General features: G+C 48.3%; 2 protein-coding genes across 4 annotated transcripts in view; one reads left to right on the forward strand and one right to left on the reverse strand.

Moving 5' to 3' along the window:
* Positions 1–2474, forward strand: part of LOC115102084 (ninjurin-1-like) — a 55733-nt gene extending 53259 nt beyond the window's left edge. For both annotated transcript variants that reach the window (XM_065005313.1, XM_029621650.2), the window contains exon 4: positions 878–2474. The gene's annotated coding sequence lies outside the window, so the exon portion shown is untranslated. The remainder of the gene's footprint in view (positions 1–877) is intronic.
* LOC115102083 (caspase recruitment domain-containing protein 19-like) lies at positions 2307–6597 on the reverse strand. Of its 2 annotated transcripts, XM_029621648.1 has the most exons (6): positions 6454–6597; positions 4940–5097; positions 4460–4619; positions 4184–4252; positions 3483–3548; positions 2307–3157 (listed from the first exon to the last, which is right to left on the reverse strand). In XM_029621648.1, the coding sequence occupies exons 1-6, from the start codon at positions 6458–6460 to the stop codon at positions 3045–3047; spliced, it is 573 nt and encodes a 190-aa protein (XP_029477508.1). In that variant the 5' UTR covers positions 6461–6597; the 3' UTR covers positions 2307–3044. The 2 variants fall into 2 exon arrangements, with proteins under 2 accessions (XP_029477508.1, XP_029477509.1); XM_029621649.1 differs by lacking the exon at positions 4184–4252.
* Between the last annotated feature and the right edge of the window lie 17915 nt (positions 6598–24512).

Below are 24512 nucleotides of genomic sequence, written 5' to 3' on the forward strand. Positions count from 1 at the left end.
TCCGTGTCTGCCTCCTGCCCTGTACTGTAGTTATCCCCAGCAAGCAAGCACACACACTTTGCCTATCTCTCGCTCACTCTCACACACAAATACTCCAAGCCACAGTATTGAGGAAGGCTGAGCACCGAATGTAAATTTTTTATCACATTTATGAGGTGAAAGGAGGACGTCATGGGTCTTGCTCAGACAGCCTGGGCCACTGTGCCTGAAGGGTCTGAAGAGCACATGTATGGAAAAAGAGTCTGTGCCTCACTCTCAAAACATAGAGAACACATTCAGCTTGTGTCGTAGTCTCGTAGTATGCTGCATTTAAATAGAACATATTGTTGCAGCATTGAGCAGCAGTTGATGTGAAACTTGATCAATAAAAGAGCTAGCATTGCACTACATCAAGGATCTGCAATATCCCGGCTAGATGTGCCACTGATAATCTCGTCTCAGACCAAGGCACATAGAAGAGCTGTGAGAAGAGTGCATGGTTATTTTGGCTGTGTGGTGACTCACTATCATCAGATGCAGATAGAGAAAGAACTGCTCATTAAAGCTGAGGCCTTGATTAGACTAAGTACTGTTACCGCATACACAATTAACATCTCACTTTCTCAGACTCTGTACATCCTTTTACCATTCAGTCTCCAGCATTGAATACACAGCTCATGGTGAAGAATTTCATTGGTTAGCTTAATGTAATAGAAATAGCTATAAAAAAAAATCTAGTTTGACGGTTCTGTTCTTACTGCTCAAAATAAGATCATATGGCATTGTAATCCTAGGTTAGGCAGGGACACTCATAACTACTATTGTAGCTATGTACTGATGGAGTCTGAGGGAACATGACATCATAAACTAATGATACATTCCCCTTTCTTTCCCATAGCTTCCATTGCTAACCATGGAATCACACATGATCCAGCTAGTGACACACAAATCCACTAACCAGGACAATAGACAGATCTATAAACATTTTGTATATCTATTGCTCTCATGCACTGTATCTGGCTCTAACTCAGTGTAATACCCCTGAGTTGGTTGGAGGAGTCTGGAATGAAAAGAACTTCTGAAGGATTTCATATTCAGATGCACTTCATCATCATCATGGCTGCAGATCATTCTAAGTGGGACTAATAGCTGTCTGTCTGTTGGGACTGGGAGTACTGGGATTCAAACAGAACAATCACTCTAGTGACACCCTCCCCACTCCCTCACCCCTCCAATCCGCCACTCACCCCTCCCCATCTGCTCTTTGATCTGGATCTCCCTACAGACAGAAACAGATATAGAAACACACAGCTCACCGAAGCAAAGCTACTGAGAATAGACACCAGGACTCTTAACTGCCACAGAGAATCATCATCTACCAGACGTCACTCATCATCTATCTTACTGTAACCAGTAAGGGTACTAGAGGAGATTCAATAGAGAAATACACATGTTCACTTGAACTGCAGAATAGTAACCACACCTGTCGTGTAAAGCTGCTATGTAAAGCTGCTATGGCACTTGTGATCATCTTCATAGCAGCTCATTTCATTATTCTCTTATCTGGCCTGCAGATGTCTCTGGGCTAGGTCAGGAGTGCCCTCTAGTGGTATTTTTGGTGCTATTGCAATGATGTGAGATCTTTGTATTACATTGTCAGGTTACCACTCTCACAGATACGTCCTGCTCTGGTAATAAATGAACATCCAAAAAGCACCATACTACCTGAAGAAGTGCTGCTGGCTTCTGTAATGTGTAAGTATGTTATTTGTGTAAACCAATCATATTTTTTTGTGATGTTTGTATTGTTTCCCACCCCTGATTTACTCCTAAACAAGTCACACCAAAATGAAATGTTAAAAAGGACAGCTGTTACTAACACTAGCAATGAAATGTTTAAAAGGACAGCTGTTACTAACACTAGCAATGAAATGTTAAAAAGGACAGCTGTTACTAACATTAGCAATGTTTTAGCATGTGTGTACAGGTATGTGCACTAGTCTATTCTTGTTTTTTCCCCAGAACATTCTACATTCCTAATTATGAAATGTATTTTTCTTAAAATAATAGTTATTCTTTATTTGTCCTATTTCACACATGTACATGTGTGTATTAATATGCATGTGTGAATTGGATATGTGTTTTTTTTTTTTTGCATTTCCCACTCTCCCCGAGACATCCCGGAGAGTGGGGTCACGGAATTTGCCTGATCTTTGCGTCAACTTTTTTTCTCTTAAACTGGTGCAACTATCAATACGCAACCAAACACTTTCCAGTATTATAGTGCATTCACATTTCTTCCCATCAAAAGAAAACAACATTCAAGATAAGAATTATGTTAGTTTATTATGGTGATATTCCTCAGTTCTCTGTTAACAATGGGATAGAAACAAGCTGTAATTGTCAGTCTCTCAGTGCAACTACATGTGAAGACATGCAAGGGGTAGTGTAAGGTTGACTTGGAGACTGTGAATAAGCTGTTGACTGTCAATCACAGTGTTAGAAGGCACTGAGCGGTGAAAATGGATGTGTTGCTAAGGACACTCAGAAACTGTAGCATGTAAATGTAGTATGACAACACAGTGACAACATTCAAACAACAGACTGGTTAGGCTTTCAGTCTTTCACTTCAAACTGGGGTACAGTGCAGACTTAGTCTCCCTCCACTCCTGATGTTTAAAAGTCATCCATTCCCTCAGTAAAAAGGCCCTCCATTTGGACTGAGCTGTAGAACTTCAAGTGAAATATTTAAGGATTTTCAAGTTAGTCCAGAATTAAAGGTTCAGATTAAGTTAACCAGGGCATTTTGATTCCCTGTGATGTTTAAGAAAGCCTATATGACACTCTTACAAAGAGCATGGAGGCACTATGTCTGATTATACAAAGACATATTCAATGAATAAGTCAAATTTTCACTTAAAAATGCAGGGGTACTGTTGAAATACAATACTACTTACAAGTATGTACAAATATATTTTTTAAATAGCACCATTTTAGTTCCCCCTGCAGGTAAATGTTTGGCATTGCAAAGATAATTGTTTTAGCATTTCCCACTGAATATGGCCTTATTGAATTTTGGATCCGTCCTTGGCGTGGGCTAGGAGAACCTCACTGGTCCCTCTGCCCAGTCCCAGCACTGAGAAGCTCAGAAATTGACCAGTAGCACTCAAATTACCCTCTGTCGGACAGAGACAGAGGGAAAGGAAGTGAGGAATAGAGGAGAGGAGGAATGGAGAGATGGGAAGAAAGAAATGGAGAAACGTGAATGACAGCAAGAGCATGACAGGACAAGTATAAAAGTATTGGGGAATAAAAGTGGAGAGAGAGGGAGGGTGAATACATCGATGACACAAGCGCATGAAATGTTAAAACATATAAGACACAACCTTCTTTTCCTTCCATAATTACCAAATCAGTGCACGTCATTGCGCAGTGAACATCTACTTCTAAGGTATTTTGAATCATTCAATGAGAAACCTTTTCTTCCTGAATGAAGGACTTACCTCCATAATAATAGAGCAGAGCTAAGCCCACTGCAAGGCTAAAGCAACTCAGGAAGAACAGAGGTCCTGCAGAGAGAGGAGAGATAGTATGCATCGTCTTGATGAGGGGGCACTGGACCGTGTAAATGGTAAGACAATCTCATAACATGGTAGACAGACAAACAGAGACAAGCAGGCATCATCATACTGAGTGATGTTATACCCATGGCTTCCTCTAAAGAAAATATATCTCTCTCGACCATGTGATCGGTAGTTGCTGGTTCATTAGAACTGTTCATTGACCTACTGTAAGGATAACAAAGTATTCAAAGGAATTAGGATAGAGGTTGTTTTGCGGGTGTGTGAGTGACACGTGAGCTGGTCTGACCTATAAAAGCAGATAACAGGGGCTGATCACACTGAATGGAGGTTACTAAATGGCCACATGATGCTTAGCTGAGGTTATGGAGGTGACAGGGATGGATGCAAAACAATTCTTAGGTTGGATGCTTGACTGAGCTAAAAAAAAAAAATGTGCTTAACCTACTCATAAGAAGCAACAGTTCCACAAAATTCTATTCCTAACAGGTCAAATTCGTTCAACTTCGAAGAAGAAATATACTATACAGTTGTTCCCTAACATTTGCATTCTGAAGGAACTGTCAACTTGTATCTAGTCAAGTCGTTAGTTATCCTTAGCACTAGTGTAATATTGGATTTACCCCTGTCATTAAGTACATATCTCTCCATGCGGCGGGCCACAGTGTTAGTCCCCATTGGGTCTGCAGGCTCTAGAACAGAGACACACGGAACACTGTTAGTCAGTCTCCACAGCATCACACACAGACACACAAATTGGCAAACATCTGTAAATAGGAAACTGACAGTGACAGAGACAGATATAGAAACACACAGAGAAAGAGAGAGAGAGAAACGACCGGTATACAGACAGACGGACACACACAGCAAGAGATCAGTAAATCTCCTCAGTGCTGTACCTCTTCTGCGGCTGACTCTGGTAGGCAGGTTGAAATAGACATTGTAGGCGTGGATCTGAAGCCCCCTGTAGAACTCATGACACGCCTCCTCTCCCTTCCCCTGCAGGTGCACGAGCAGCTCAGCCAATCGCACCACAGTGGGCACACTCAGGTTCCTGAACTGGAGCAGAATTAGACAAGCATCCAATCACAAGTGTCCACACAGCTGCCTTATGCCCAATTATCCATAGTGCATTCATGGATCTATAATAAGTACTTCATCCTGACTGTTATTGTCAATTATTCCCTAGAATCACAAAATACTACACAACACATTTCAAAAACAGAATCATTGAAAATTGCATGACCATTTGTGGCTGAAAAAGTAGAGGCCTGGATGGTGAGGGTTCCCTGGTGAGAGTGGTGATGTAAAGCTGTGTGCACCCTGTAGTGAAGTACTCAATCCCTTCAGACAGTTAGCATACTCACTAGGCTACTTACCCTCTGGGCCTCCTTGTCAGTCAGTATCTGAGGGTAGGTCCTGTTGAGCTGCAGCACCAGCTTGTCCACCAGCTCAGTGTGCATCCTCTGGTCTGAACACAGGAACTGGGAGTCTCTCTGCAGCTGCACATGGTAGCCGTCTGAGTATGACCAGGGAGCTAGGGAATAATTAAACTATTTATTTATTTAGTTTTACAATGTATAGCAAACATAGGACTTTTGTTTCAGAAGCACATAAATGGTCTCTTGCAACGCAATTTTTAATTTATTTAATTTAACCAGGAAGGGCTTTGAGATTTAAAATCTCTTTTTCAAGAGCGTCCTGGCCAAGATAGGCAGCACCAAGTCATTACAAAAATTACAGACAAACAAACATGAAAAACTACAAGTAATATAGTAAAAACCATAGAATTCACAAGAGTATAACAAAATCAAAAACAGCAAGTTAAAAACATTGACAAGTCAGGGAATCTGTCTCAAGATCAATCATCAGTGATTTAAAAATAGCAATCGGGTCAAGTTCTTCCAGTTTAAAAGTATTTTGTAAGGCGTTCCAAGACGATTGCGCAGAGTACTTAAAAGCCCTTTAACCAAATTCAGTTCGGGCATTTGGAACAGTTAGCAGGATGACGTCCAGCGAACGAAGAGAGTACCCACCCCATTTCGGAACAATAAAAATGCCCAAATAAAAAGGTTGTAAACCCAAAATGGCTTTGTAAATAAAAGTATACCAGTGACTGAGCCTACGAGTGACTAGAGAAGGCCAGCCAACCCTGGTATACAAAGTGCAGTGGTGCGTAAGGGTTTTACAGTTTAAAATAAATCTCAAATAGAGTGAACAACGCACACCCCTACATGCTTTAACTGAACTAGTGTCATTGAGGTCAGATTAAAGAGGCAGGTCTAATTGTAACTCTGAATACTTGGCACTGAACAGCACTGTTGGCTGTCTACACTAGTCTATTCTGTAAACCATGGTTGTAGGCATTAGTCCTCCAAGAGGAAATAAGGGTTAAGAGGTTTAGTGTCCCTTTTTAGAAACATTAATTGATCTTGCCACGCAAGGGGCACACTGCGTTAGTGAAGATGCACCATGCAAAAGAGAAAGTGTTTACATTCTGTATTTACGCTCGTTGGTTACAGTGTTGCATGCATGGCAACATTAGTTGAAGCATTGCTCGCATAACCCTTGGTACAAAGTATCAAATTGCTATTGGCATATACAGAATATTAATGTATGTTATTGCGAGGTCTACTCAAATGTAAATCATATTTACAGTGTTTGTGATAAGTGTAGGTCACATGTTGGTAAAAATAACCAAGTAAAATACGACCAATAGTCTACTCTATCTTTGATTTGTTATTGAGATTGAGAAGGTCAACAACAGCCAGCCACCAGGTCGTGGCGGCGACGCGACATGGTGGCGATAGTGAGTGGCAGATTGTCCTCTGCTGCGCATGATTCACACATAACCAAAGCAAAAGCCCCAAAAGATTTATTCAAATTCACTAACCTGCCATGGAAGATAACGGAGATAAGGCTTGAGGCTTCCCCCTTTTCGACCGATGACTACCTGTTAGCTAACTTCCTGCTCTCCCTACTTTGACGCTCTTCCCATGTTGACACCACAACCGGCCGTGCTCTGTAGCCTTGTGCACGAAGGACTATTAAAGAGTGGCGTCACTGACTGATAAATGTACCAGAATAGTTAAATGTCTAAGCTACTATTAAATAACGTGTACCTACACTGTTATTACGCGGCAGCCTACCTACCAATGTAACTCATTTATTTAACAAACAAAACCAACAATATTTTCCATACAGACAAAACCAACAATAACACACACTGTACAGTACCAGTCAAAAGTTTGAACACAACTACTCAATCAAGGGTTTTTATTTATTTGGACTATTTTCTACATTGTAGAATAATATTGAAAACGTCAAAACTATGAAATTACACATATGGAATAATGTAGTAACCAAACAAGTGTTAAACAAATCAAAATATATTTTATATTTCAGATTCTTCAAAGTAGCCACCATTTGTCTTGATGACAGCTTTGCACACTTGGCATTCTCTCAACCAGCTTCATGAGGTAGTCACCTGGATGCATTTCAATTAACAGGTGTGCTGTAACGGCGTTCGTCTGTTGAAAGAAGAGAGTCGGACCGAAATGCAGCGTGTAGGTTACTCATGTGCTTTAATAAAGGAAATAGCGATACATGAAATAACTGTGAGATACAAAACAACAGACGGAACGTGAAACTATACAGCCTATCTGGTGAATACACAAAGACAGGTACAATCACCCACGAAATACAACGTGAACACAGGCTACCTAAATACGGTTCCCAATCCGAGACAACGAGAAGCACCTGACTCTATAATTGAGAACCGCCTCAGGCAGCCAAGCCTAACTAGACACACCCCTAATCAACACAATCCCAATTACTACAAACCCCAATACGAAACACAACATATAAACCCATGTCACACCCTGGCTTACCCAAACATATACCAAAAACACAAAATATAATGACCAAGGCGTGACATGTGCCTTGTTAAAAGCTAATTTGTGGAATTTCTTTCCTTCTTAATGCGTTTGAGCCAATCAGTTGCGTTGTGACAAGGTAGGGGTGGTATACAGAAGATAGCACTTTTTGGTAAAATACCAAGTCCATATTATGGAGAGAACAGCTCGAATAAGCAAAGAGAAATTACAGTACATCATTACTTTAAGTCTTAAAGTTTAAGACATGAAGGTCAGTCAATCTGGAAAATGTAAAGAGCATAGGGAGGGTCCGGGTGGGCGTCTGTCCATGGTGGCGGTTCTGGCTCGGGACGTGGACCCCACTCCATGAATGTCCTAGTTCCTCCCCTTCGCGTCCTGGGATAATCCACCCTCTCCGCCGACCATGGCCTAATAGTCCTCACCCAGATCCCCACATAACTGAGGAGCCGCTCGTAACAGAGGGGCAGCTCGGGACAGAGGGGCAGCTCGGGACCGAGGGGATGCCCGGGACCGAGGGGATGCCCGGGACCGAGGGGAAGCCCGGGACCGAGGGGAAGCCCGGGACTGTGAGGAATCCCAGTACTGAGATGAAGCTCAGTACTGAGATGAAGCTCAGACAGGTAGTAGGCTCCGGTAAATCCTGGCTGGCTGGCGGAACTGGAAGATTCTGGTTGTCTGGCAGATCTGGAAGAGACTGGTTGTCTGGCAGATCTGGAAGAGACTGGTTGTCTGGCAGATCTGGAAGAGACTGGTTGTCTGGCAGATCTGGAAGAGACTGGTTGTCGGGCAGATCTGGAAGAGACTGGTTGTCGGGCAGATCTGGAAGAGACTGGTTGTCTGGCAGATCTGGAAGAGACTGGTTGTCTGGCGGATCTGGAAGAGACTGGTTGTCTGGCGGATCTGGAAGAGACTGGTTGTCTGGCACTTCTGGCGGATCCTGGCAGACTGGCGACGCTGGGCAGACTGGGAGCACTGGCGGCGCTGGGCAGATGGGGAGCACTGGCGGCGCTGGGCAGACTGGGAGCACTGGCGGCGCTGGGCAGACTGGGAGCACTGGCGGCGCTGGGCAGACTGGGAGCACTGGCGGCACTGGGCAGACTGGGAGCACTGGCGGCGCTGGGCAGACTGGCGACGCTGGGCACACTGGCGGCGCTGGGCAGACTGGGAGCACTGGCGGCGCTGGGCAGACGGGGAGCACTGGCGGCGCTGGGCAGACGGGGAGCACTGGCGGCACTGGGCAGACTGGGAGCACTGGCGGCACTGGGCAGACTGGCAGCTCTGGCTGCTTCATGCAGACTGACAGCACTTGGCAGACTGACAGATCTCTGCAGACTGGCAGCTCAGGCTGCTCCGAACAGGCAGGAGGCTCCGGCAGCGCAGGAGAGGATACAGGCTCTGGCTGCGCTGAACAGGCGGGAGGCTCCGGCAGCGCAGGAGAGGAGACAGGCTCTGGCTGCGCTGAACAGGCGGGAGACTCCGACAGCGTAGGAGGGAAGGAAGGCTCTGGCTGTGTTGAACAGGCGAGGCGCACTGAAGGCCTGGTGCGTGGTGCTGGAACTGGTGCTATTTGATCGAGGACACGCACAGGAAGCCTGGTGCGGGGAGCTGCTACCGGAGGACTGTTGTGTAGAGGTGGCTCTGGATAGACCGGACCGTGCAGGCGCACTGGAGCTCTTGAGCACCGAGCCTGCCCAAGTTTACCTGGCTCGATGCCCACTCTAGCCCGGCCAATAGGAAGAGCTGGTATGTGTCCCAGCTGGCTCTGCACCCGCACTGGAAACACCGTGCGCTCCATAGCATAACACGGTGCCTGCCCGGTCTCTCTAGACCAACGGTGAGCACAGGGAGTATGCGCAGGTTTCCTACCTGGCATAACTATTCTCCCTTCTAGCCCCCCCCCCAATAATTTTTTTGGGGTGACCTTCCGGTTTCCAACCGAGTCGCCGTGCTGCTTCCTCATACCTGCGCCTCTCCGCTTTAGCTGCTTCTATTTCCTCCTTGGGACGGCGATATTCTCCCGGCTGCGCCCAGGGTCCTTTACCGTCCAATTCCTCCTCCCATGTCCAAATCTCCAAATGGTGCAGTCTCTCCCACTGCAACTGTTCTTCACGATTAACAGGGAGAGTAGGCTCAGGTCTGACTCCTGACTCAGCCACTCTCTCTCTGCGCTTTCCCCCGTTACTTTCCGTTTTCGACTCCATTCGTCTATAGCCCTCTTCGCATTGCTGTAGGGAATCCCAGGCGGGCTCCTGCACTCGCTCTGGATCGGCCGCCCACCTGTCGATTTCTTCCCACGTAGTATACTCCATGCTTCTGCTGTCCATAACGTCGTCCTTTAGCTCCTGCCAGTTTACACGCTGCTCGGTCCGTTTACGGTGGGTGATTCTGTAACGGCGTTCGTCTGTTGAAAGAAGAGAGTCGGACCGAAATGCAGCGTGTAGGTTACTCATGTGCTAAGGAAATAGCGATACATGAAATAACTGTGAGATACAAAACAACAGACGGAACGTGAAACTATACAGCCTATTTTTTTTTTTTTATAAAAATAATTTATTATCTTCAATACCATTCATTCTTTACAACTCATAATTTACATACATACACAAATAATGGTATTTTAAATAAACTAATTAAACTAAAACATAAACCACAAACAAAACCTCAGGGGAGCATCTTCCCTCCCCGTTACCCTACAAAATACCTCTCCCTATCTCCCCGTCCCTAATCTATCCTCTTACAAATCTAAATGACACCCAGCCCTAAACCCCCCTTCCACCTCTCCCGAGCAGCATGCTGCCCCCACTTCCTCTCCTCCCTCTTCATCCTCCCCTCAAATCTCCTTCCACCCTCCTCACTATCCCTTCCACCCCCAATCTCTCCCTGTCTTCACCATGTTCTGCCTGGCTTCCCACAGCCCCCCGTTTAAAGAGACTCATGAGAAGCCAGAGCAGAAACCTGTCCCTATCCGTCCCTCTCGCTCTCCCTACACCCCTCTCTAACCTGGCCCACGTCAATACAAAATCCCCCTTTACCAAACCTAACAACACCCGTGCCCTAGCCCATACTACTCCGGCAAAGGCACAGTCCCAAAAGACATGGCGCACAGTCTCCTCCCTGCCACAAGAGGATCTTAGACAGGTGGGGGATTGCACCAAATTATACCGGTACAAGATGGAACGTACCGGCAAACACTTATGAAGGCTCAACCAATTCAGGTCCTTGAGCCTGTTATCCAGACCCCGCGCCTGCACTCCCTCCCAGACCACTTCCGAGATGCCCACTACAGGCGCCGGACTCCCTGCCTTTCTGACCTCCTCGTACAGGTGCCTGTGATCTAAACCTACTCGGGCAACTTCAACCTCAGGGTGCGCACGCAGCCACTTGGCCGCATGACCAAAGTGCCACGGCAGCTGTTCCGCCCGAGGACCCGTGTTAGACCACACCATTATGCTTCTCGCCTGATACGAAAAACACCCGCAGGAGGTAACCGGACGGGTGTATCACTGGCTGAGCAAGCTCCGTTAACAAGAAGGAAACAAAAATTGAGTCCAGCTTGAGGGGGAAATGTGGTACCCCCTACCTCCCTCCCCGATGGGACAGATCATGCGTGCCCTGGCGACCCACTCGCACCTGCCACTCCACATAAACTGAAACACAAGCCTCACTAGAGGCCTCCTCAGACAAGCCGGCAATGGGTAGATGTATGCCAAATACAAAAGAGACGGCAACACATCCACCTTTAGGACCAGGACTTTGTCCATAAAAGTCAAATACCTAGCTTTCCACATTGCTAGCTTCCTCTGTACCACTGCGATACGCATGTTCCAGTTTAGCGTCGCTGAGCCGGAGGTCTCAAAATGGACCCCGAGAATCCTCAGGGCCATCTTCCGAAAAACTTGACTGAAGACTTTGCATGGTTCAGAACTGCTCCCGACGCTCGGGTGAAATCCCCAAAGATGGCAAGGGACCTTGTCAGGCACGAGTCCTTGCACAACAGCAAGGAAGTGTCGTCGGCGTACTGCGTCATCTTAACACGCAGCCCACCACTTCCAGGGATCAGCAAACCTTCCACCCCTGTGTCTGCCCTAATGGCAGCCCCCAGAGGCTCCATGTACAGAACGAAGAGGAGAGCCGAGAGTGGGCACCCCTGCCTGACCCCAGACGAGAGGTCAAAAACATCACCCAAGTGACTATTTACACTAACTCGGCACCCCGCTCCGACATATAATGTACGAATCCATCCTATAAACTTCTCCCCAAATCCTAATCGACCTAACACTCTGAATAAAAGGATCTATTCACGCGATCGAAGGCTTTCGCCTGATCTAGCGCTGCTACCATTAAAGGCAGACCTCTATCTTCAACCCAAGCGATGGAGTCCCTGATTAACTGTAGGTTCCATCTAATAGAGCGGCCCTCTACCCCGCACGTCTGATCCTCATGAACGACGTAGGGAAGGGCTGTGCGCAACCGGTCTGCTAAAACCTTTGCAAGTAGCTTGTAATCTACACACAGCATGGTCAACGGCCGCCAGTTGCCAAGGTCTGTTACTTCCCCCTTCTTATATAAAAGTGACAGCACACCAACAGCCATTGATCCCCCGGGACCCCGTCTCAAGGATGGCCTTCAAGACTTCGAGGACCACTGGTCCAAGTATACCCCAAAACTTGAGATAAAACTCAGCCGGCAGCCCATCTATCCCAGGCACCTTCCCTTTTCCCATCCTCCTAAGCGCTCTCAACCTCTTCTAGTGAGATCTGGGCCTCCATCACTTCTCTAATGTCCTCCGGCAACCGCCTGGACAAGTGTTCTAAAAACACATTTCCCTGCTCTACATCTATTTCCCTTTCCTTAAATAAACCTTGGAAATGATCAGTTGTCACCCTGACCATATCCTCTGGTTCTCTAACTATACTACCATTTTCTTCCCTAACACCATGCATTACCTTCCTACTCTGTCTTGCCCTAACCAACTTAAAGAACATAGCAGAACAAGTCTCATTATGTTCTAGAAAGCCACTATGCGCTCGCTCAAGGAAAGCTCGAGCCTTCCGCTCCTGCAACTCCCTGAGCTGCGCCTTTAGGGTTGCGGATCTCTCCCAGTCAACGACCCGCTGAGGTTGCCTGCCTCGTATTCGAGTTCAATTAACCTCTGGATACGATCCACCTCCCTCCTCTCCTCCCTTTTTTCCTCTTGCAATACCCTATTATAAAAGCCCTTAATCCTCACCTTAACTAATTCCCACCACTCTAACACCCCTCGCACATGGACCGGAGGCCCTCAAGCCTCCAAAAGAAACCATAAAACCCGTCAACAAAAGCCTGCTCCTCCAGCACATCCCGATCTAGCTTCCAGTACCCTCTACCAAAGAGGCAGACTGGCGACCCCACCTGCAGGAGCACCCCGTCGTGATCCGAAAAGAAAACAGGCAACAGCCGCCCAGACAACTTACCCAAAGACCTGGGTACAAAAATATAGTCAAGCCTCCGCTCAACCCCCCTGGAGTTACGCCATGTAGGACCGTCCATTTTCGGAGTAGTGTGCAGACCACCATCTACCAGACCATGGCAAGCCATTAGCCTGGCAATGGCGCCCGTACTGCTATCCCCCCCTCTTCCTAAATCTGTATTAAAATCCCCCCTATCACTAATTTCCTATTTGTGACACACAGGGGCGTCAGACAGTCCACCATCTCCCTTCTGTCTGCCACCACCTGTGGCCCATACACCACCACTAATCTAAATTTACAATCCCTTATCGTGACATCCACCCCTATAACCCGCCCCTGCATTACCACAAAAGAATCCTCCACTTTTACCTCCCTGTGCCCACACAAAATCCCTACCCCGATGAGTGCAACACCCCAAACCGACTCCCCCTTGTCCCACTCCCTCTTAAACCTAATAACATCCCCTCCATCCCTCAGGTGAACCTCCTGTAAAAAACAAAAATCAAACCCCACACCCTCCAAATAACTAAAAACCGCCCTCCTCTTAACAAAATCCCTTAAACCCCTTACATTTAAACTAACAAAAGTAAAATTAGACTCCATGAAAAATAAATACATGTAATACACTCAAATTCTAAACCCAGACAGAAAAAAACAGAAAACAGGAGACTCACCCGATGCTCCCCTGCTCCATATCTACCGGTGAGAACACCATCCGTAATCCCGACATCCCCCCCTCTTCCTCCATCACACCATCCCAGGATGCAGGAATAGTGTTTGGCTCCGGGGTGCCCTGCACCCTGGGTCTACCCCCACAATCCTCCCCCTCCCCAGTGTTGCAGCTGGTTTGGAAAAAAATTGGGGAGGCTGAGTCCCCAAACAAAAACTCCCCACCTCCTCTTGTACCCAGTCCTGAGTCTTGTTATGTGTGTCCCCACCCAACAGAAGTTGAGGGCCTGGGGAAACCAGCAGCAACCCAGAGGTTTCTCCCGCCCCCATCACTCTCTTGGCCATCCCTTCCCCCTCACTGTCGGCCAATCGCCCCCTCCTCTTCATACTCTTCTTTGGTGATGGCGGCAGTGAAGAGATACCACCCTCCCCCCGCCAGCTCCTCCACCATACCCCTCATCTCTTCCACCATGGCACTTTCCCCCAGTCCACTTTCTCTTCCATCGTCTCCTTCTCCACCACTCCTCCTCGCTTTCTTCTCTCTCATGCTCCTCCACTCGGTTGCCTTCTTCCGCCGCTTTTTCTGGTTCTCCTACTCCCGTGCCTTCCGTTTCCTTCTCTCTTCCATCCGCCGCTTCTGGCTCCTCCTCCTTCCTTGTGGCCTTCCCCTCTGGACCTGAACTCTGGTCATGAGGCGTGCTTCCTTCCCCTCCTCTTCTTCCCCCATCCCCCGCTCCTGCTCCCCCCAGCCGCAGACGCATATGACCTCTGACGGGCCGGGCACCCCTCCACAGGTGTGCTGACGAGCCACACCCATGGCACGTCTTAGGCTTGTCACAATCCTCGCCTCGTGATCCTCAGATGCACAAAATCTGCATTTTCTTGCACTGCATGAGGCGAATATGTGACCATAGGCCATACAGCGTCTGCAAAATGGGGGCTGACGTGCATAATACAACGTCCCCCTGTCAGCCCCTAGGGAGAACATAGCAGGAGGATGGAGGTAGCCACCATGTCCCTTTGGGTCCTCTCTGAGGAGGGCCTGGAAGCCTCTCCTCCCATTCCAAAACCCAAGGGAGTCTTTGAGGTGCCTTGCTGAGGAGACGTTATCCAGGTATCTCCCCAGAAAAGCCCTCACCTCTTCGTCCTTAACGTAAGGGTTGTAAAATGTTTACAGTTACAACCCTAAAGTTATTCTTCGCCAGGCTTGTTATTTCGTAGTGGCACATCGGCCTCTCACCTCCCACTGCTCTTGCCCTTCTCAGGATATCATCGTGTTTTTCCTCTGTATATAGTGCAACGTCGTATGCTCCCTCCAACGAGTTGCCTTGGAAACAAAACACGTCCTTCACCGTCAGCTTTAGAATCCCCATCAATATTATCCTTCCAAAGGATTCCCGTCCTAAAGGCTCAAACTCCTTTTCCTTCCAAGCAAACCGAATCGTGTTGGCCAGCCCAATCCCAGGGACCGACCGTGTTGATGTATTTAGCACCATCTCCGCAAGGAGAATGGCGCTCGTTCTCTTCTCTTCCAAAACAATTGAAAAGAAAAAACCAAGTGACTTTTTTATTATCTTCAATACCATTCATTCTTTACAACTCATAATTTACATACATACACAAATAATGGTATTTTAAATAAACTAATTAAACTAAAACATAAACCACAAACAAAACCTCAGAGGAGCATCTTCCCTCCCCGTTACCTTACAAAATACCTCTCCCTATCTCCCCATCCCTAATCTATCCTCTTACAAATCTAAATGACACCCAGCCCTAAACCCCCCTTCCACCTCTCCCGAGCAGCATGCTGCCCCCACTTCCTCTCCTCCCTCTTCATCCTCCCCCTCAAATCTCCTTCCACCCTCCTCACTATCCCTTCCACCCCCCAATCTTTCCCTGTCTTCACCATGTTCTGCCTTGCTTCCCACAGCCCCCGTTTAAAGAGACTCATGAGAAGCCAGAGCAGAAACCTGTCCCTATCCGTCCCTCTCGCTCTCCCTACACCCCTCTCTAACCTGGCCCACGTCAATACAAAATCCCCCTTTACCAAACCTAACAACACCCGTGCCCTAGCCCATACTACTCCGGCAAAGGCACAGTCCCAAAAGACATGGCGCACAGTCTCCTCCCTGCCACAAGAGGATCTTAGACAGGTGGGTGATTGCACCAAATTATACCGGTACAAGATGGAACGTACCGGCAAACACTTATGAAGGCTCAACCAATTCAGGTCCTTGAGCCTGTTATCCAGACCCCGCGCCTGCACTCCCTCCCAGACCACTTCCGAGATGCCCACTACAGGCGCCGGACTCCCTGCCTTTCTGACCTCCTCGTACAGGTGCCTGTGATCTAAACCTACTCGGGCAACTTCAACCTCAGGGTGCGCACGCAGCCACTTGGCCGCATGACCAAAGTGCCACGGCAGCTGTTCCGCCCGAGGACCCGTGTTAGACCACACCATTATGCTTCTCGCCTGATACGAGAAAAACACCCGCAGGAGGTAACCGGACGGGTGTATCACTGGCTGAGCAAGCTCCGTTAACAAGAAGGAAACAAAAATTGAGTCCAGCTTGAGGGGGAAATGTGGTACCCCCTACCTCCCTCCCCGATGGGACAGATCATGCGTGCCCTGGCGACCCACTCGCACCTGCCACTCCACATAAACTGAAACACAAGCCTCACTAGAGGCCTCCTCAGACAAGCCGGCAATGGGTAGATGTATGCCAAATACAAAAGAGACGGCAACACATCCACCTTTAGGACCAGGACTTTGCCCATAAAAGACAAATACCTAGCTTTCCACATTGCTAGCTTCCTCTGTACCACTGCGATACGCATGTTCCAGTTTAGCGTCGCTGAGCCGGAGGTCTCAAAATGGACCCCGAGAATCCTCAGGGCCCCCTCACAGAGAGATAACCCCCCAGGCACATCCGTTCTACCGCGCCATCTTCCGAAAAACTTGACTGAAGACTTTGCATGGTTCAGAACTGCTCCCGACGCTCGGGTGAAATCCCCAAAGATGGCAAGGGACCTTGTCAGGCACGAGTCCTTGCACAACAGCAAGGAAGTGTCGTCGGCGTACTGCGTCATCTTAACACGCAGCCCACCACTTCCAGGGATCAGCAAACCTTCCACCCCTGTGTCTGCCCTAATGGCAGCCCCCAGAGGCTCCATGTACAGAACGAAGAGGAGAGCCGAGAGTGGGCACCCCTGCCTGACCCCAGACGAGAGGTCAAAAACATCACCCAAGTGACTATTTACACTAACTCGGCACCCCGCTCCGACATATAATGTACGAATCCATCCTATAAACTTCTCCCCAAATCCTAATCGACCTAACACTCTGAATAAAAAGGATCTATTCACGCGATCGAAGGCTTTCGCCTGATCTAGCGCTGCTACCATTAAAGGCAGACCTCTATCTTCAACCCAAGCGATGGAGTCCCTGATTAACTGTAGGTTCCATCTAATAGAGCGGCCCTCTACCCCGCACGTCTGATCCTCATGAACGACGTAGGGAAGGGCTGTGCGCAACCGGTCTGCTAAAACCTTTGCAAGTAGCTTGTAATCTACACACAGCATGGTCAACGGCCGCCAGTTGCCAAGGTCTGTTACTTCCCCCTTCTTATATAAAAGTGACAGCACACCAACAGCCATTGATCCCCCGGGACCCCGTCTCAAGGATGGCCTTCAAGACTTCGAGGACCACTGGTCCAAGTATACCCCAAAACTTGAGATAAAACTCAGCCGGCAGCCCATCTATCCCAGGCACCTTCCCTTTTCCCATCCTCCTAAGCGCGCTCTCAACCTCTTCTAGTGAGATCTGGGCCTCCATCACTTCTCTAATGTCCTCCGGCAACCGCCTGGACAAGTGTTCTAAAAACACATTTCCCTGCTCTACATCTATTTCCCTTTCCTTAAATAAACCTTGAAATGATCAGTTGTCACCCTGACCATATCCTCTGGTTCTCTAACTATACTACCATTTTCTTCCCTAACACCATGCATTACCTTCCTACTCTGTCTTGCCCTAACCAACTTAAAGAACATAGCAGAACAAGTCTCATTATGTTCTAGAAAGCCACTATGCGCTCGCTCAAGGAAAGCTCGAGCCTTCCGCTCCTGCAACTCCCTGAGCTGCGCCTTTAGGGTTGCGGATCTCTCCCAGTCAAACGACCCGCTGAGGTTGCCTGCCTCGTATTCGAGTTCAATTAACCTCTGGATACGATCCACCTCCCTCCTCTCCTCCCTTTTTTTCCTCTTGCAATACCCTATTATAAAAGCCCTTAATCCTCACCTTAACTAATTCCCACCACTCTAACACCCCCTCGCACATGGACCGGAGGCCCTCAAGCCTCCAAAAGAAACCATAAAACCCGTCAACAAAAGCCTGCTCCTCCAGCACATCCCGATCTAGCTTCCAGTACCCCTCTACCAAAGAGGCAGACTGGCGACCCCACCTGCAGGAGCACCCCGTCGTGATCCGAAAAGAAAACAGGCAACAGCCGCCCAGACAACTTACCCAAAGACCTGGGTACAAAAATATAGTCAAGCCTCCGCTCAACCCCCTGGAGTTACGCCATGTAGGACCGTCCATTTTCGGAGTAGTGTGCAGACCACCATCTACCAGACCATGGCAAGCCATTAGCCTGGCAATGGCGCCCGTACTGCTATCCCCCTCTTCCTAAATCTGTATTAAAATCCCCCTATCACTAATTTCCTATTTGTGACACACAGGGGCGTCAGACAGTCCACCATCTCCCTTCTGTCTGCCACCACCTGTGGCCCATACACCACCACTAATCTAAATTTACAATCCCTTATCGTGACATCCACCCCTATAACCCGCCCCTGCATTACCACAAAAGAATCCTCCACTTTTACCTCCCTGTGCCCACACAAAATCCCTACCCCCGATGAGTGCAACACCCCAAACCGACTCCCCCTTGTCCCACTCCCTCTTAAACCTAATAACATCCCCTCCATCCCTCAGGTGAACCTCCTGTAAAAAACAAAAATCAAACCCCACACCCTCCAAATAACTAAAAACCGCCCTCCTCTTAACAAAATCCCTTAAACCCCTTACATTTAAACTAACAAAAGTAAAATTAGACTCCATGAAAAATAAATACATGTAATACACTCAAATTCTAAACCCAGACAGAAAAAAACATAAAACAGGAGACTCACCCGATGCTCCCCTGCTCCATATCTACCGGTGAGAACACCATCCGTAATCCCGACATCCCCCTCTTCCTCCATCACACCCTCCCAGGATGCAGGAATAGTGTTTGGCTCGGAGTGCCCTGCACCCTGGGTCTACCACCACAATCCTCCCCTCCCCAGTGTTGCAGCTGGTTTGGAAAAAAATTGGGGAGGCTGAGTCCCCAAACAAAAAACTCCCCACCTCCTCTTGTACCCAGTCCTGAGTCTTGTTATGTGTGTCCCCACCCAACAGAAGTTGAGGGCCTGGGGAAACCAGCAGCAACCCAGAGGTTTCTCCCGCCCCCATCACTCTCTTGGCCATCCCTTCCCCCTCACTGTCGGCCAATCGCCCCCTCCTCTTCATACTCTTCTTTGGTGATGGCGGCAGTGAAGAGATACCACCCTCCCCCCCCGCCAGCTCCTCCACCATGGCACTTTCCCCCCAGTCCACTTTCTCTTCCACCATCTCCTTCTCCACCACTCCTCCCTCGCTTTCTTCTCTCTCATGCTCCTCCACTCGGTTGCCTTCTTCCGCCGCTTTTTCTGGTTCTCCTACTCCCGTACCTTCCGTTTCCTTCTCTCTTCCATCCGCCGCTTCTGGCTCCTCCTCCTTCCTTGTGGCCTTCCCCTCTGGACCTGAACTCTGGTCATGAGGCGTTCTTCCTTCCCCTCCTCTTCTTCCCCCATCCCCCGCTCCTGCTCCCCCCCCAGCCGCAGACGCATATGACCTCTGACGGGCCGGGCACCCCCTCCACAGGTGTGCTGACGAGCCACACCCATGGCACGTCTTAGGCTTGTCACAATCCCTCGCCTCGGTATCGTCTGCGTAGAGGTGGATCAGGGAATCGCCCGCAGCAAGAGCAACATCATTGATATATACAGAGAAAAGAGTCGGCCCGAGAATTGAACCCTGTGGCACCTCCATAGAGACTGCCAGAGGACCGGACAGCATGCCCTCCGATTTGACACACTGAAGTCTGTCTGCAAAGTAGTTGGTGAACCAGACAAGGCAGTCATCAGAAAAACCGAGGCTACTGAGTCTGCCGATAAGAATATGGTGATTGACAGAGTCGAAAGCCTTGGCAAGGTCGATGAAGACGGCTGCACAGTACTGTCTTTTATCGATGGCGGTTATGATATCGTTTAGTACCTTGACCGTGGCTGAGGTGCACCCGTGACCGGCTCGGAAACCAGATTGCACAGTGGAGAAGGTACGGTGGGATTCGAGATGGTCAGTGACCTGTTTGTTGACTTGGCTTTCGAAGACCTTAGATAGGCAGGGCAGGATGGATATAAGTCGGTAACAGTTTGGGTCCAGGGTGTCTCCCCCTTTGAAGAGGGGGATGACTGCGGCAGCTTTCCAATCCTTGGGGATCTCAGACGATATGAAAGAGAGGTTGAACAGGCTGGTAATAGGGGTTGCGACAATGGCGGCGGATAGTTTCAGAAATAGAGGGTCCAGATTGTCAAGCCCAGCTGATTTGTACGGGTCCAGGTTTTGCAGCTCTTTCAGAACATCTGCTATCTGGATTTGGGTAAAGGAGAACCTGGAGAGGCTTGGGCGAGTAGCTGCGGGGGGGCGGAGCTGTTGGCCGAGGTTGGAGTAGCCAGGAGGAAGGCATGGCCAGCCGTTGAGAAATGCTTGTTGAAGTTTTAAATAATCATGGATTTATCGGTGGTGACCGTGTTACCTAGCCTCAGTGCAGTGGGCAGCTGGGAGGAGGTGCTCTTGTTCTCCATGGACTTCACAGTGTCCCAGAATATTTTGGAGTTAGAGCTACAGCATGCAAATTTCTGCCTGAAGAAGCTGGCCTTCGCTTTCCTGACTGTCTGCGTGTATTGGTTCCTGACTTCCTTGAACAGTTGCATATTGCGGGGACTATTCGATGCTATTGCAGTCCGCCACAGGATGTTTTTGTGCTGGTCGAGGGCAGTCAGGTCTGGAGTGAACCATCTGTTCTTAGTTCTGCATTTTTTTAACGGAGCATGCCTATCTAAAATGGTGAGGAAGTTACTTTTAAAGAATGACGAGGCATCCTCAACTGAAGGGATGAGGTCAATATCCTTCCAGGATACTCGGGCCAGGTAGATTAGAAAGGCCTGCTCACAGAAGTGTTTGACATCAAATCAAATCAAATCAAATGTATTTGTCACATACACATGGTTAGCAGATGTTAATGCGAGTGTAGCGAAATGCTTGTGCTTCTAGTTCCGACAATGCATTAATAACCAACAAGTAATCTAACTAACAATTCCAAAACTACTGTCTTATGCACAGTGTAAGGGGATAAGAATATGTACATAAAGATATATGAATGAGTGATGGTACAGAGCAGCATAGGCAAGATACAGTAGATGGTATCGAGTACAGTATATACATATGAGATGAGTATGTAAACAAAGTGGCATAGTTAAAGTGGCTAGTGATACATGTATTACATAAGGATGCAGTAGATGATATAGAGTACAGTATATACATATTCATATGAGATGAATAATGTAGGGTATGTAAACATTATATTAGGTAGCATTGTTTAAAGTGGCTAGTGATATATTTTACATCATTTCCCATCAATTCCCATTATTAAGGTGGCTGGAGTTGAGTCAGTGTCAGTGTCAGTGTGTTGGCAGCGGCCACTCAGTGTTAGTGGTTGCTGTTTAACAGTCTGATGGCCTTGAGATAGAAGCTGTTTTTCAGTCTCTCGGTCCCAGCTTTGATGCACCTGTACTGACCTCGCCTTCTGGATGATAGCGGGGTGAACAGGCAGTGGCTCGGGTGGTTGTTGTTCTTGATGATCTTTATGGCCTTCCTGTGTCATCGGGTGGTGTAGGTGTCCTGGAGGGCAGGTAGTTTGCCCCCGGTGATGCGTTGTGCAGACCTCACTACCCTCTGGAGAGCCTTACGGTTGTGGGCGGAGCAGTTGCCGTACCAGGCGGTGATACAGCCCGCCAGGATGCTCTCGATTGTGCATCTGTAGAAGTTTGTGAGTGCTTTTGGTGACAAGCCAAATTTCTTCAGCCTCCTGAGGTTGAAGAGGCGCTGCTGCGCCTTCTTCACGATGCTGTCTGTGTGAGTGGACCAATTCAGTTTGTCTGTGATGTGTATCCCGAGGAACTTAAAACTTACTACCCTCTCCACTACTGTTCCATCGATGTGGATAGGGGGGTGTTCCCTCTGCTGTTTCCTGAAGTCCACAATCATCTCCTTAGTTTTGTTGACGTTGAGTGTGAGGTTATTTTCCTGACACCACACTCCGAGGGCCCTCACCTCCTCCCTGTAGGCCGTCTCGTCGTTGTTGGTAATCAAGCCTACCACTGTTGTGTCGTCCGCAAACTTGATGATTGAGTTGGAGGCGTGCGTGGCCACGCAGTCGTGGGTGAACAGGGAGTACAGGAGAGGGCTCAGAACGCACCCTTGTGGGGCCCCAGTGTTGAGGATCAGCGGGGTGGAGATGTTGTTGCCTACCCTCACCATCTGGGGGTGGCCCATCAGGAAGTCCAGTACCCAGTTGCACAGGGCGGGGTCGAGACCCAGGGTCTCGAGCTTGATGACGACCTTGGAGGGTACTATGGTGTTAAATGCCGAGCTGTAGTCGATGAACAGCATTCTCACATAGGTATTCCTCTTGTCCAGATGGGTTAGGGCAGTGTGCAGTGTGGTTGAGATTGCATCGTCTGTGGACCTATTTGGGCGGTAAGCAAATTGGAGTGGGTCTAGGGTGTCAGGTAGGGTGGAGGTGATATGGTCCTTGACTAGTCTCTCAAAGCACTTCATGATGACGGAAGTGAGTGCTACGGGCGGTAGTCGTTTAGCTCAGTTACCTTAGCTTTCTTGGGAACAGGAACAATGGTGGCCCTCTTGAAGCATGTGGGAACAGCAGACTGGTATAGGGATTGATTGAATATGTCCGTAAACACACCAGCCAGCTGGTCTGCGCATGCTCTGAGGGCGCGGCTGGGGATGCCGTCTGGGCCTGCAGCCTTGCGAGGGTTAACACGTTTAAATGTTTTACTCACCTCGGCTGCAGTGAAGGAGAGGCCGCATGTTTTCGTTGCAGGCCGTGTCAGTGGCACTGTATTGTCCTCAAAGCGGGCAAAAAAGTGATTTAGTCTGCCTGGGAGCAAGACATCCTGGTCCGTGACTGGGCTGGTTTTCTTCCTGTAGTCCGTAATTGACTGTAGACCCTGCCACATACCTCTTGTGTCTGAGCCGTTGAATTGAGATTCTACTTTGTCTCTATACTGACGCTTAGCTTGTTTGATAGCCTTGCGGAGGGAATAACTGCACTGTTTGTATTCAGTCATGTTACCAGTCACCTTGCCCTGATTAAAAGCAGTGGTTCGCGCTTTCAGTTTCACGTGAATGCTGCCATCAATCCACGGTTTCTGGTTAGGGAATGTTTTAATCGTTGCTATGGGAACGACATCTTCAACGCACGTTCTAATGAACTCGCACACCGAATCAGCGTATTCGTCAATGTTGCTGTCTGACACAATACGAAACATATCCCAGTCCACGTGATGGAAGCAGTCTTGGAGTGTGGAATCAGCTTGGTCGGACCAGCGTTGGACAGACCTCAGCGTGGGAGCTTCTTGTTTTAGCTTCTGTTTGTAGGCAGGGATCAACAAAATGGAGTCATGGTCAGCTTTTCCGAAAGGAGGGCGGGGCAGTGCCTTATATGCGTCGCGGAAGTTAGAGTAACAATGATCCAAGGTTTTTCCCGCCCTGGTTGCGCTGTCGATATTCTGATACAATTTAGGGAGTCTTGTTTTCAGATTAGCCTTGTTAAAATCCCCAGCTACAATGAATGCAGCCTCCGGATAAATGGATTTCAGTTTGCAAATAGTCAAATAAAGTTCGTTCAGAGCCATCGATGTGTCTGCTTAGGGGGGAATATATACGGCTGTGATTATAATCGAAGAGAATTCTCTTGGTAGATAATGCGGTCTACAGTTGATTGCGTCTCTCCAGTGAGCCATGTTTCCGTGAAGCAAAGAACGTTACAGTCTCTGATGTCCCTCTGGAATGCTACCCTTGCTCGGATTTCATCAACCTTGTTGTCAAGAGACTGGACATTGGCGAGAAGAATGCTGGGGAGTGGTGCACGATGTGCCCGTCTCCGGAGTCTGACCAGAAGACCGCCTCGTTTCCCTCTTTTACGGAGTCGTTTTTTTGGGTCGCCGAATGGGATCCATTCCGTTGTCCTGGTTGAAAGGCAGAACACAGGGTCCGCTTCGTGAAAGTCATATTCTTGGTCGTACTGATGGTGAGTTGACGCTGATCTTATATTCAGTAGTTCTTCTCGACTGTATGTAATGAAACCTAAGATGACCTGGGGTACTAATGTAAGAAATAGGGAGCGTTTGACAGTGATGAGGGGTGTTCGTTTGACTGCGGATCCGTAGCGGATACAGGCAATGAGGCAGTGATCGCTGAGATCCTGGTTGAAGACAGCAGAGGTGTATTTGGAGGGCTAGTTGGTCAGGATGACGTCTATGAGGGTGCCCTTGTTTACAGATTTAGGGTTGTACCTGGTGGGTTCCTTGATGATTTGTGTGAGATTGAGGGCATCTAGCTTAGATTGTAGGACTGGTGTTAAGCATATATATATATATATCAGGAATCAAGGTAAGACCCAGATGCAGACTGTCGAAGTAACACTGTTTATTGTAACAAACAGGGGTGGGGAAAGACAGGTCAAGGCAGGCAGGGGTCGAAAATCCAGAGT

Source organism: Oncorhynchus nerka, linkage group LG20, assembly GCF_034236695.1.
Source record: "Oncorhynchus nerka isolate Pitt River linkage group LG20, Oner_Uvic_2.0, whole genome shotgun sequence".
Classification (NCBI taxonomy): Eukaryota; Metazoa; Chordata; class Actinopteri; order Salmoniformes; family Salmonidae; genus Oncorhynchus; species Oncorhynchus nerka.